This window comes from Pezoporus occidentalis, unplaced genomic scaffold (assembly GCF_034315485.1).
Source record: "Pezoporus occidentalis ecotype Australia unplaced genomic scaffold, CSIRO_AGI_Poc_V1 ctg292, whole genome shotgun sequence".
Taxonomy (NCBI): Eukaryota; Metazoa; Chordata; class Aves; order Psittaciformes; family Psittacidae; genus Pezoporus; species Pezoporus occidentalis.
Window position 1 is genome coordinate 90,079 of NW_026914852.1, and position 12,842 is coordinate 102,920.

Below are 12,842 nucleotides of genomic sequence, written 5' to 3' on the forward strand. Positions count from 1 at the left end.
GGCATTGATTTTTAGCAACCAGATGAGAAAAGAGTGGTGACAAGGGAGTACTGAAGATGGTACAGAATTGTAGAAAAAAAAAGAGAACCTATAAAAAGGGAATTCTAGCTGATCACAGAGTACTAAAAAGGTAAAACAGAGTAAACTGGTGATTGTTGTTATCAAAGGGTTAAAACTCTATGATAGTGCTGAGGAATAGATGGATAAAGGCAAAAGTTCCACCCAGAAAAGGTCAGGGTCAAGCTGTCTTTTGTGGCAGCAGTGTAAAGCACCAATGGCAGTGGGGCCTTACCCAGTGTATTCAACCCCAGATGAGCGATGGCGGGGTGGCTGCATAGAATCACAGAATAGTTAGGGTTGGAAAGGACCTTAAGATCATCTAGTTCAAAACCCGCTGCCATGGGCAGGGACATCTCCCGCTAAACCTCCACCATGGAGTGAGTGCATCCCAGCGTCCGGGTCCACGTTTGCTGACCGAAAGGCGGGATGGCTTTTTTTGGGTTGGAGTTGCAGTCGTAGGTAATACAGAACAAAAGTCGTTTGTTTAGTTTTGCTTTAATTCACTCAGGGTAAGGTATAAAGTGGATGAAAGGAGCCCTCACGCAAAGCCACCGTCCCTTTTTCTGCCCTTTGGAAAGGGGCATACCAGGGGCACGGCGGGAGCGAGCGGCGGCCAGCGCCCCGCCTCCGGGCCTGCTCCGCTGCTGCCAGTCACGGCGCCGCGACGGGCCCGGGCACGGGGCAGCGCATCCCCGGCCGGCGTGCGGGCTGCCCTGTGGTAACCCCGGGACCGTGCTCCGCCGGGGTGAACGACCGCGGCCTCCGGAGAGGGCCGGCTGCTGCGCGCGCCCCCGGCCGTCCCCTCAGCCGTCACCACATCGCCTTATCGCCTAGCAACACCCCACGGGCCCCGCGATTGGCAGGGCCGCGCCCCCGCCCACACGCTTCCGCCTCCGGATTGGGCGCCGTCCCTGGATGGCGCGCCCAGCCCAGAGCCCGTTCCCTTTGTGCGTCGCTGGCGCGGGCGAGCGCTCCGTGGGCCAGGCCCGCCTGCCCCTTCACCCGCGAGCGGTGGTGCCGGCGCGGCACTGAATCCCCAGTGTGAACACCCGCGGGGAGGTGGGAGAGGGACACGAGGAGGGCCGCTCCCGCAGTGAGTCGGCGCTGCCTCGCCCCCCGCCGCGCTGGCCCAAAGCCAGGCCTCCCCCCCCCCCTCCGCAGCGCCCAGCCTTCCACGGTACGGGGCGGGGAGCTAGGGCTTGGCCTGGTGCCACGGCACGGGGGCCCGCCTGGGTCCGCCTCGGCCTGTGAAGCCCTCCTCCCGTAGAGCGGTTCTGGGGGGCAGGGGCTGGCTTCACCCCGGGGCCGGCTCGGGGCGGCCCTGCCCCGGCTCTCATTGGACTGCGGCGAGGAGTAAACTGTCAGCCCATGTGGCGTGGCCGCCGGAGGTGGCGACTGCTTAAATAGCGGCAGGAGCTAGAGGGAGACAGTGAGGAGAGCGGAGCATCGGCTGTTTGCGGCCGGGTACCGCGAAGCGTCCGTGTACGTCCGCAGAGCCTGCCCCGTAGCAGCTCGCTCCGGAGCTGACGCCAGCCTTCCCAGCACGAAGCTTTCCGCCGCTGTGCAGGTACCGGCGGGACAGCGGATATAGAGCGGCCGGGAGAGGGGCAGCCCCCGTGGGCCGTCGCTCCCAGCCGTCGTGCTGGGAGCCCTCTACACTGTGTGGGGCTGTGGCCGCGCCTCACCGGGCTTGTGGTGGTGGGCAGCGAGCTCGGCCGGGGACCGTGGGCCCGACCCGCACAACCAAAAGGTTCTGCGCCCGGCGCCTTGGTCTCCGCGCTCTGTTGCTGCGGGCCGCTCTCCTACGGCCCAGCGCGGCCGTGCAGAAGAGGGTCCCCGCCAGCTCGGCCGGGGGGTTACCGAGCCTCAGCCTGCCGCTTCGTCCGGCAAGGCAGCGCAGAGGGAGGCTGAACGGCTGCATTGTGGGGCTGGCCCTCGGCCATCTTGGCGGCGGGCGGGACCATGCCGGCGCTGCGACCCCTCACCGCGGGCCGGGTGCGCGCGGGGGGGACGCAGGCGGGGCGCCGCTGCCTGCAGCCCTCACTCGCGTCCGGGGGCAGGAGCCTTCCCGTCGCTCCTCCGAGCTCCAGCGTGCCGTGCCCTGGAGCGGCTGCGAAGGGCCGCGCCCGGTGCGGAGCGAGCGAGCGGCTGAATGGGCCTCTCTGTCCTGGCAGCGAGGCGATGGCGCTGCGCTCTCCCGCCATCTCTCGGGTTAGAGTAAAGCCCTGGCGTGGCAGGCTGAGGAAGCCTGTAAAGGAGGAGACCCGGCGCTCGCTATTGCGAAAGGTGGCTGGTCAGTAGGTGCTAAGAAGCCATCTCTATGAAGGTGCCGCATATGCTGTTGAACTTCTTTTTTCCACTTCTATATAAACCAAGCGGCCACGTGAGATAACCCATTGATTGAACACCAGCCTGGATTTGATGATACGATGCTTTCAGGAGCGTGATTATAATTTCTCTCTAGTTGTTTTTGCTCCTGTTTGGTTTTTATTCCACCTTTCTTTCCTGACATACGACCCTTTCAGATGCTGGATGCATATTTTGGTAGCTAAAAGCTGTCTTTGGATGCTTAAATTGAAACAGGCAGTGTTAAAGCTGTGTATGTTAGCTTGCATGCGCCTTCGGAGAGCAGTGTTGGGCACTTTGGAACGTGTCTTGCCTTAAAAAACAAAAGGGAGGAAAAGCCTCAAGTCTTATGAGCAAAGGTTTTACCTTTTCTGCAGCCTCTAAGCTTCTTGAAATAAACAGAAAATACTCGTACATTGTGAAAGGCTGCATTTAGTGGATGAATTCAGAGGATGCCCTACAGAGAGGACAGTTACGAACAGATGTTTTACAAACGTGATACAGTGATACTGGAGACTTAAATTTTTGTACAAATACGTTTGGGAATCAGCAGAGCCGTGCTGATTCCATGTGCAAAATCTAACCTGCTTTTCTCAAATACTAGCTTCCTAGTCCGATTGTATTTCCTGCTAAGTAGTATATTCTCAGTATGAAGCTCACTGCTGTTTTTCATTTGTCTTTCAGTTAAATCGAACCTATGGCACACACATTGATGTAGCCAAATGCTAAAAAACAAAACAAACCAAAAACCAGAAAAGCAGCTTGTGTTTGCCCCTGTTTTGTAGAGGCTTTGGTTGTTTTTTTTTCTTTTGGAGGCAAGCATTCTAGCACTTTACAGGTGAAGTTACTATTTAATGACAGGTTTAATCACAAAATTTGGAAATGATAGTTGGAGATTAGGAAACCTGGGTTATGATGTAGTCATACTGAAAAACTAAGAAAGCAATACATTTGTCAATATTTGTGCTGAAGGAAGCTTTGGAAGAGTCACAGATGGTTCATTTTATAGTAATGGGAGCTCAAAAAAAGAGCAAAATTCGGGCTGCCTGCAAACAGTATCTTTGAGGATTCTGCCCCACCTTGATAACAGCCATCAAAATAACAGTGAAATAAGCATTGTTCTCCTGTCTGGGAAAAAGAACTGTGCATCAGGCCAAACTAGATTTGGATTTTATTTGTTGTTATTCTGCAGTTTCTTCTTCCCTCCCTCTTCTCCTTTCTTCACTGAACCTTAGGTGGATGTTGGTACAACGGAATAAGAGAAGTATTTTCTTCAGCAGTTGGCAAGTCAGCTATAAGTGGGAGAAGAAATCAAATTTTACGATGACTTTTATATTTTCATGTCCTTCTTTTTCTTTTCCCCTCTAAAAGCTTACAAGCTTAATGGACAAAGAGATGTTTTTGTAGGAAAACAATAGATTAAATTACTGTAAAAAGAAAAAAGTTGTCCAGCTGCCAGGGATGGTGGAGAATGATGACTAATACTTTTCTTCTTAATTAATTTTTGGTGGTGGATTAGTGAGATACTGAAAAATATTTTAAATGCAATGGAGAACAGTATTTCAACTTCAGAGTAATATTAGTAATAGGATTAAGCTAAACTGATACCAATAGGTATGCAATATGTAGAGAGCAAGGTTAAGAAGGTGTAACATGATTGGAGAAAGGAATTGGCGTCAATAAACAAAACAACCTTGTCAAATGGCTGATGTGGGAGGTGAGCACAGGTATAAAGTGATGAAAGTTGTTACTAGTCAATAATAAAGGGATTGTTAGTTATTACTGGCCACCAACCGAGTGAGTCAGCAACACAATTATCATTGCCAAAAAATATTGTGTAAATCCACTGAGGTGGTAGTTTATGCTTAACTGAGATGTCTGTTGGACTGATATGTTAGGGTGGGTATTTGCTTTTCCCTGCTCTTAAAAATGCAAGCTATCTGGGAAGAATTCACAGAATTCCATTAAAGCAAAACTGTGGGGTCAATGGAGGAAAAAAGGTGTTAGATGTCTGGTTGGATCCAGCAAAATATAGCCTTAAGAAAACAGAGAATCCGTTTTTTTTTTTCCCTTCTATCTTCTTTATCTCTTTTTTTTTTTGACCTGTTGCTTTCAATAGCCTTGCTCATCAGTTCAGTAGGAACAGTCTGTTCTGTATATTTGCTGTAGTCCAATCTCCTTTAAAACAGATTAGAAATAATTTTATTGATCCTCTACTTCAAAATCTGCTGGTATGCCATGCATAGTCAAAAAATGCACTCCAGAAAAACAGTCTCTAATACAGTGAAATAGTACAATACACCATTTGTGGGTAATGTCAGTCAGCTTTAAAATGGTTTTCTGGCTTATTATCTGTGAAGAAAGATAAAAAGTATTGTTGGTAGCCATAAATTAGACTGGTTTGGGTTGGAAGAGACCTTAAAACTCAGCAGTTCCAATCCCCTGCCATGGGCAGGGACACCTTCCACTAGTTCAGGAGGTCCAAGTCCTGTCCAACCTGGCCTTGGAGCACTGCCAGGGATGGGGCAGTCAAAGCTTCTCTGGACACCCTGTGCCAGTGCCTCAGCACCCTCACAGGCAAGGGCTTCTGCCTAAGAGCTCATCTCAGTCTCCCGTCTTCTAATTTAGAGCCATTCACCCTTTTCCTATCACTAGTTGCTTTTATAAATCTACTAGATTCACTATTTAATCAGTGGAGGACTTAATGATTTTTCCTTTTCCTACTATTATTTTTCATAGCAAATTGTCAGCTGCTGAATCTGTAATTTATACATTATTTTAGATGTAGGCATTTGGAACTCCTTGTCAAGCCTAAATCTCTCCAGTTCTTGGTGTATAAAAATCCTTAACTTGTGGCTGCTCTTACCCATTCACCCAGCTAAAATTAACTTCTTGGCTCTTCTATACTGTGATGACTGCAGCATCTTTTTCTGCACCTTTGACACAGTCTTACTCAACTACATCCATGAGATGTTGGCAAAAATTGCTTTGCTGATAAATTCAGTAACTTCACCGTCTCAGAAGAACATTTTCTCAAGATTTGCTGTACCTGAATGAAGTTTTTATGATACTCCAGGGAAAGAGGTGCAGGATGGGAAGGAACAATCCCAGAAGTAATCTAAATCTTTCTCTCTAAATTGGAGAGACATCAATTTGATAGATGGACCACTTGGTGGATAAAGAACTGGCTGGGTGGCCGCACGCAGAGTTGTGGTCAATGGCTCAATGTCCAGCTGGAAAAGATTAATGAATGGTGTCCCTCAGGGGCTGGTGTTGGGACCGGTCTTGTTCAACATCTTCGTCGCTGACATGGACAGTGGGATTGAGTGTGCCCTCAGCAACTTTGCTGATGACACCAGGCTGTGTGGTTCGGTTGATACGCTGGAGGGAAGGAATGCCATCCAGAGGGACCTCGACACACTTGTGAGGTGGGCTGATGCCAACCTCATGAGGTTTAACCATGCCAAGTGCAAGGTCCTACACCTGGGTCAGAGCAATCCCAGGCACAGCTACAGGTTGGGCAGAGAAGAGATTCAGAGCAGCCCTGTGGAGAAGGACTTGGGGGTGCTGGTCAATGAGAAAATGAACATGAGCCGGCTGCAGTGTGCGCTTGCAGCCCACAAAGCAACCGTATCCTGGGCTGCATCAAAAGGAGCGTGACCAGCAGGTCGAAGGAGGTGATCCTGCCCTTCTGCTCTGCTCTCATGAGACCTCACCTGGAGCACTGTGTGCAGTTTTGGTGTCCTCAACACAAAAAGGCCATGGAACTGTTGGAACAAGTCCAGAGGAGGCCACGAGGATGATCAGGGGACTGGAGCACCTCCCGTATGAAGACAGGCTGAGGAAGTTGGGGCTGTTCAGCCTGGAGAAGAGAAGGCTGTGTGGTGAGGCACTGGAATGGGTTGCCCAGGGGGGCTGTGAATGTTCCATCCCTGTTGGTGTTCAAGGCCTGGTTGGACAGAGCCTTGGGTGACATGGTTTAGTGTGAAGTGTCTCTGCCCATGGCAGGGGGTTGGAACTAGATATTAAGGTCCTTTCCAACCCTAACTATTCTTTGATTCTAATGTTTCAGTCCCCAGAAATACAAATTACATTTCTCTCCCTAGAGCTCATCACTCAAAGAGCAGAGGCATAAAATAGAATCATAATCACATCATCATCTTGCATGTCTCTCTTCTCACACTTAAATTGTAAGTTTTGTGCCTGAGATCCATTATTTCCTGCCCCTAGTTCAGAACTGCTGCAAGTATAACAGTTGTGGCCCTTCACTGGGTTTTCCAGGCACAGTGGTAGTGCCAATAATAAAGCTGACTTACTAGACTTACCTGAGTAGAGAAGCTGAGAGGCTTCTCTTAAGAGCAGAGTGAAGCGGGCCTATTACTGCCAACTTCAGTTTTGGGGATTAGGTTCTCAGCAAGAGCCTTGTGCATTTGGCTAGTGTTTCTCTCTTTAAACGAACAACCAGAGTGGAATGGAACTTCTTTTGTCTGGATTTTTAGCGTAAGACTGAGAAGTCCAAGGTGCCCTTTTGGGAACACTTGCCAATCTGCTCCCAGAAGGGATGGACTGGATGAGGTAATCATCTCTTCTACTTCATTGTTACATGTTGCATAATTCAAGTTACTCCACAGATGTGAATCAAGATAACTGCTGAAGGAAAGAGGAAGGGTAAAAGAAATCAGGCAACAACTTCTGTGGTGTTGTGTCCTGGCTGAGCTACACCTCGGCTAACCAGAGGACTTTACTTTCCCTCAGCACACCCCAGCCTCTTCCAGCTACAAGCAGGTTTTATGCCTGAGCAGTGTGTGCATGGAAGAGACGTCTGTTTCTTGCTCAAAAGCATTGGGAACTCCTGAAGGAGGCTGCAAAACTATGCCTAAATGTCTTGGATTGGAAAACCAGCAATGCTTATTTTAAGAGTACGCATTAGTGCCGTTTTGTGAAGATGATCATTCACCAGCAACACTTAAGCAGAGAGCCTGTATGGGACTGTGGAGCACAGTATGAGATGGAAGGCAAATCTTAGGTCTTCCATAGCAAAGTCTTGTCTTCAGAGTTGTTAAGGCAGACTCTTAGCTATTTGAATACCCAGTTTTCTTCTTCTTTTTTACCTGTTAAAATCACAGGCTGGTTTGTGTTGGAAGGGACCTTAAAGCTCCTCCAGCTCCAGCCCCTGCCACAGGCAGGGACCCCTTCCACTAGAGCAGCTTGCTCCAAGCCCCTGTGTCCAACCTGGCCTTGAGCACTGCCAGGGATGGGGCAGCCACAGCTTCTCTGGGCACCCTGTGCCAGAGCCTCAGCACCCTCAGAGCTTCTGCCTAAGAGCTCATCTCAGTCTCCCCTCTGGCAGGTTAAAGCCATTCCCCTTGGCCTGTCCCTACAGGCCCTTGTCCCAAGCCCCTCTCCAGGTTTCCTGCAGCCCCTTTAGACACTGGAGCTGCTCTAAGGTCTCCCTGGAGCCTTCTTTTCTGCTGACTGAAAATGTCCAGCTCTCAGCCTGTCTCCATAGGAGAGGTGTTCCAGCCCACACATAAGCTCTAAAGCATAATTTGTGTATACTTACCAGGATTGTTTAAGGAAATACTGTAAATGCTTTCTACTGGTTTTGTTCATGCAACTGCACTTTTATTTATATGTCCGTATGTATAATCTCAATAACATATATATATAAAAAGAACCCCTATATATATGGGGCTTCCCCCCTCCCCTTAACTTGCCTGCTTAGCATGTACCAACTATAGTTTGAACTTAACTGAAACATCAGGTTAACTTGCCTTCTCTCTGCTGAGTTGTTAATGTATTTTAAGTGTAATAGGAAAGAAATGTGTTGACTGTAATATATGAGCTATCATTTGGTGTGATCTGTATAGATGGCCTGCTGTGCTATGTGGCATGATGTTCTCTTGTGGTGTTTGAAATTGGGGTTTTAGAATGCAGTTTTCCTGGGACAACAGCTAAGGTATTTCATCCCATCTGGACTCCATATCTATTCTTATTTTTCCTGGTCCTCTAAATGTATGGCAGCACAGGGTGCAGTTGGAAATTTTTTATATGTAAAACTTACTTCTTGTTTCAGGTATTTAATGCTAAGTTGTATTGCAATCTTGGTGGTTTTGTGTGGGTTTTCTCCTGTGTGTGGTGGGGTTTTTTTGGTGGCTTTTTTGTTAGTTTTAATTTCGGGGTGGGGGGTGTGTTTGTTTGATTTTGTGTTTATGTGGTTTTAGTGTCATGTTGTTTCCTGTCCGTCTGTCCCCCCCAACTTTCTGATTATTGATTCTTAAGTTAGCATTTAACTTTGTAATGAGGGTAGAACTTGTTTTGCTACCTCTTATGTTTGCCTTGTAATTATGTATTTTACTGTATATATTTCATCATTTCTCCACCCACCTCTGCTCCAGCATGTTAATCTTCCTTCTCTGCTGACTTCACAGTGGCTCTGCATACTGTAGCTTTGTAGTTGTCATGTAGAAACTGGTGGTTCTTGGAGCCCAGCACTCCTTCAGGATCAGTTTTCCTATTCTCATTGACCCCACAGATATTCTGGTCTGTTTGATTGTCTTGTTTCTTCTTTCTTGTTTTTGGTTTGGATTTCGAGGGGAAGGGAGAGGGTTGCGGTGCCTTTCTCTTTTCATTAGAGAGTCCATGGGCTGGTCCTGTGTGGGTGTTTCTCCTGCGAATGTGCTTGTTTGTCACAACATGTCAGAAAGGAGAGACACATTTACCCTTCTGCTCTGTGAGAAATCTTACTAGTCTTACTGCTTTGTGGATCTCAGCAACAGGGAGAAGTTAAGAGATGGAGGACGTGGTGATTGCAGGCATAGCAGGAAAACTGCCAGAATCTGAGAACTTGCAAGAGTTTTGGGAAAACCTGCTTAATGGAGTTGATATGGTCACAGAGGATGATCGGAGGTGGAAACCAGGTGAATGCTTATTGTCTCTTCTTTTGGAGCTCCGGGCTCTGACCATTTTAGAGGAATTATCTTATGAAAGGATTTGTTGGATGCAAACCCCTCCCAGAGCTGAATTCAATTCTGATTTGTCAAGAAATCCAGGACCAGAACACTTCCATGAATGTTACATCCCATACAGTAGCAGCTTATAAATAATATGTAGCTTACTTCCAAATTAAAGAATACTGACAGAGCAGCTAGGCAGCTTTAATCCTGTACCGGTTGTGATTGCTGTGGCAGCAAGACAGCTCTAATATTTTTGGGGGTTCAGAAGTAGCACAGGCACTCCAGTCCTGTAATTTGTGGCTTTTTACAATGTTCTATTTTGTCTTGATTGTCTTTCTGAAGCATTTGGCACATGTCTATCCAATTCAAGCTAGCAATTTGCCAAGTAAAAGGTAGCTTTCGTTTTTCTTCTAACCAGTGACTGACTGGAACCACTGATTTGACTCTGTGCTCAGTACAACTTTCCAAAGCAAAAATGCTTAAATCAGAAAAATGTCTTTTGCTGCCATATCCAGGAGAGTCTTAAATATTACAGTTGTTTTTGTTAATGGAGCATTCTCATTTTCAAATGAGATTGAGAGGTAGGTAGGTATATATTCATGCAGTGCTCTGGGTACTGCAACAGGGAAGTGAGGTTTCATGAGTAGTCAAGAATCAGCTGTGGTTATTCTGTACTTTGTCTCAGCTGGTAGCTGCTTCAGAACCGATGTATTTGTTTCAAAACGGATGTGTTCTGTGACTGTTGAATATTTCTTCTCAGGAATGTATGGACTGCCCAAGAGAAATGGAAAGCTCAAGGACATAAGCAAATTTGATGCATCCTTTTTTGGGGTTCACCCCAAACAAGCTCATACAATGGATCCTCAACTTCGCTTGCTGTTGGAAGTTTCTTATGAAGCTATTTTGGATGGAGGTAAATAGCTGAGGGATTGAACCGGGAGAATTGTGCTGTACTGTCTGATCAGCAGGTGCAGACATGCACCTCTGTGGTGGGGTCTCTAACAAGAGAAAACTGTCTCATTAGAGATGAGAGCAAAGAACTGGTATGGGGATTAGAGCAAAGCTGTTTTCTCTGGAACTCTAGCTAGGAAGTCTACGCTGTCTGCCAGTGAATCTGTACCTGCATCATATGGTACAACCAGTATGGCAGAAACATATAAGCAGTCAATGGTGCTCGAGCTTTTATATATTCTGGTCTAATCTAATATTCCATAATAGATCTCTTTGTTAAAGACATATTTGTAGTACAAAAGGAAGATGACTTGGTTAGAAATCTCATCCATGGCCTAAGTGAATGGCAGATGGCCTGGTGTATTCCTGTCTATTGGCCAGGTTCATAGAAAATTTGTGGTATTTGATTCTGTTCTATAGAAGTTTTGTTGAGGAATTCTACCTTCAGAAATAGGAGTCTCTTATCTCCATCACTGCTAGTTTCTTGAGCTTCTGAGTTACTTGCCCACAGAGCTGAAAAGGTTATCCTTGATGTTAATCAGTTTCATGTCTGAACATAAGTATATGGGGAAAAAGTTGGAACCACCTCACTAATACTGACATATTGAAATTAATACTTGCTCCTCTGCTGCTGACTCTGTCTGGAGGCTTGGATATTCTGCTTGTCTCCAGGACTTGTAAAGTACAGAGAAGAAACAGCAGAGATTGCTGCAAGTTGAGCTTGCTGTGCAGTTTTTTTAGCGCAGAATTGCTTCTTGTTCTGGTTGCTGGCTTTTGAACTTAAGAATTTTCCTTTCTATCTTGTATTCCAGATCTGGGCTTTATATGTGGATAGAGGTGGATACTCATGTGCTCACATGACATTCCAAGTGCTTTAATTTTTTTCCCCTTTGACCTGCTTCTTTTTTCTATACTGTAAGTCAGATGTTAGCCTGCCTGATCAGTGTTTGTGTCTCTCATAGCCTGCATGCTTTTTTTGAACAAGGCTCTAGCAATGCCCAGCTAAGCTGAAAAGCTGCTTCTGCTATGGCAAAAAGCCAGCATCAAGCTTCTGGTGGACTCTGCAATGAGACTTGTAAGGTCTGCAGTTGAAACAGGTAAAAGGTAAATATAGGTAAGGGAACAATGCTGCAGAGGACTGTCAGAAAGTTGGATTAAGAAGAAGGTCATGAACTGGTGCCGGCATACCTGATATCTCCCCAGTTTGCCCCTCATAAGTTTGTCTGCTGTAATTTACCACCTTCTATCCCTGTAGGCATTAATCCGGCCACCCTGCGTGGCACAGACACAGGTGTATGGATTGGTGCCAGTGGGTCAGAAGCTGGTGAAGCCCTCAGCCAAGATCCAGAAAAGCTTGTGGGGTACAGCATGACTGGCTGCCAGCGTGCTATGTTAGCCAACAGGATTTCCTACTTTTATGACTTTACAGGTAAGTGCCTCAAGCCTTCCATACTGGTCAGCAATTGAGATTTGAGTGTGATTTTACCACAGTTTTTGTAGAGGGGAATGGATATGATGACGAAGATCCCCTTGGGGATGAGAAAGTAGCATTCAGCTATTGAAAGGAGGCATACGAGAAGCAGAAAATGTAACTAACTCATTGTAAGGCTTTTGTAGCTCAGTTGCTGCTGAAGGGTATAGCTAGCATTCATCTAAAAGATGTCAGGAGGCCTTCATAAAAGGCCTAGTTTCTTTCCAGCCTTCAGACTGCTGTTTGGTGTGAAGCTATGTACAAGTCCGCTGGCCCAGAGACATACTGAGTGGAAAAGTTGACTCTTCTTGAGTAAAGTGGAAGAAGTGGGAGAGCCACCGAAATTAAGTGAGTAAAGGCATAGTCATGTGTGGCGTTGAAGAGTGGAGGGATTGGAATTGCTTTGAAGAACAGCAGAGAACAGAGATAATGGCAAGGGTAGCACCAGGAAGGGTGAGAGATTTTTCTTGGTGGGAATGGGGAAATGGATGAGACCTCCCTGTGAGCCTACAATATCTCTGTTTGATGGAGACAGAGATGGAAGTTTAAAAAATGCCATTAAAGCCAAATTGTTTACATTTTTTTTCCACCTTTCTTATCCCTCGTTACCTGGTAAGCAGGCAGAGGGTGATGATTCTTGTCTCCCATTTTATCAGCATTACCTGTTGCATTCTGAAGCAACAACTTATTTAACATATTTTGAGTGTGTTTCTCTTGTGATCTCATCCTGGAGCGTTTGGAGAGTATGAAATAGTAAACCCCAGGTTTTTTGTTTTCCCTTTCTGTTCCCTAAGGACCAAGCATAACTATTGACACGGCCTGCTCCTCTAGTCTCATTGCTCTGGAAAATGCATATAAGGCAATTCGTCATGGATGGTGCAGTGCAGCCCTAGTAGGAGGGGTCAACCTTTTGCTGAAACCCAACACTTCTGTGCAGTTTATGAAACTGGGTATGCTTAGTCCTGATGGTGCCTGCAAGGCTTTTGATGCTTCAGGTAAGGCATTAGTACCAAAGCTTGTCATGCTGTGTGAAAAGAGCTTGCTGTGGAGTCTCTGAC

At 46.8% G+C, this 12,842-nt stretch overlaps 1 protein-coding gene across 1 annotated transcript in view; it reads left to right on the forward strand.

Moving 5' to 3' along the window:
* The first annotated feature begins 1,318 nt into the window (after positions 1-1,318).
* Positions 1,319-12,842, forward strand: part of FASN (fatty acid synthase) — a 44,225-nt gene continuing 32,701 nt past the window's right edge. Inside the window, exons 1-5 of the mRNA XM_062626412.1 lie at positions 1,319-1,627; positions 9,180-9,326; positions 10,123-10,275; positions 11,569-11,742; positions 12,579-12,779. Of these exons, the coding sequence (XP_062482396.1) occupies positions 9,200-9,326; positions 10,123-10,275; positions 11,569-11,742; positions 12,579-12,779 (655 nt within the window). The 5' untranslated portion in view covers positions 1,319-1,627; positions 9,180-9,199. The remainder of the gene's footprint in view (positions 1,628-9,179; positions 9,327-10,122; positions 10,276-11,568; positions 11,743-12,578; positions 12,780-12,842) is intronic.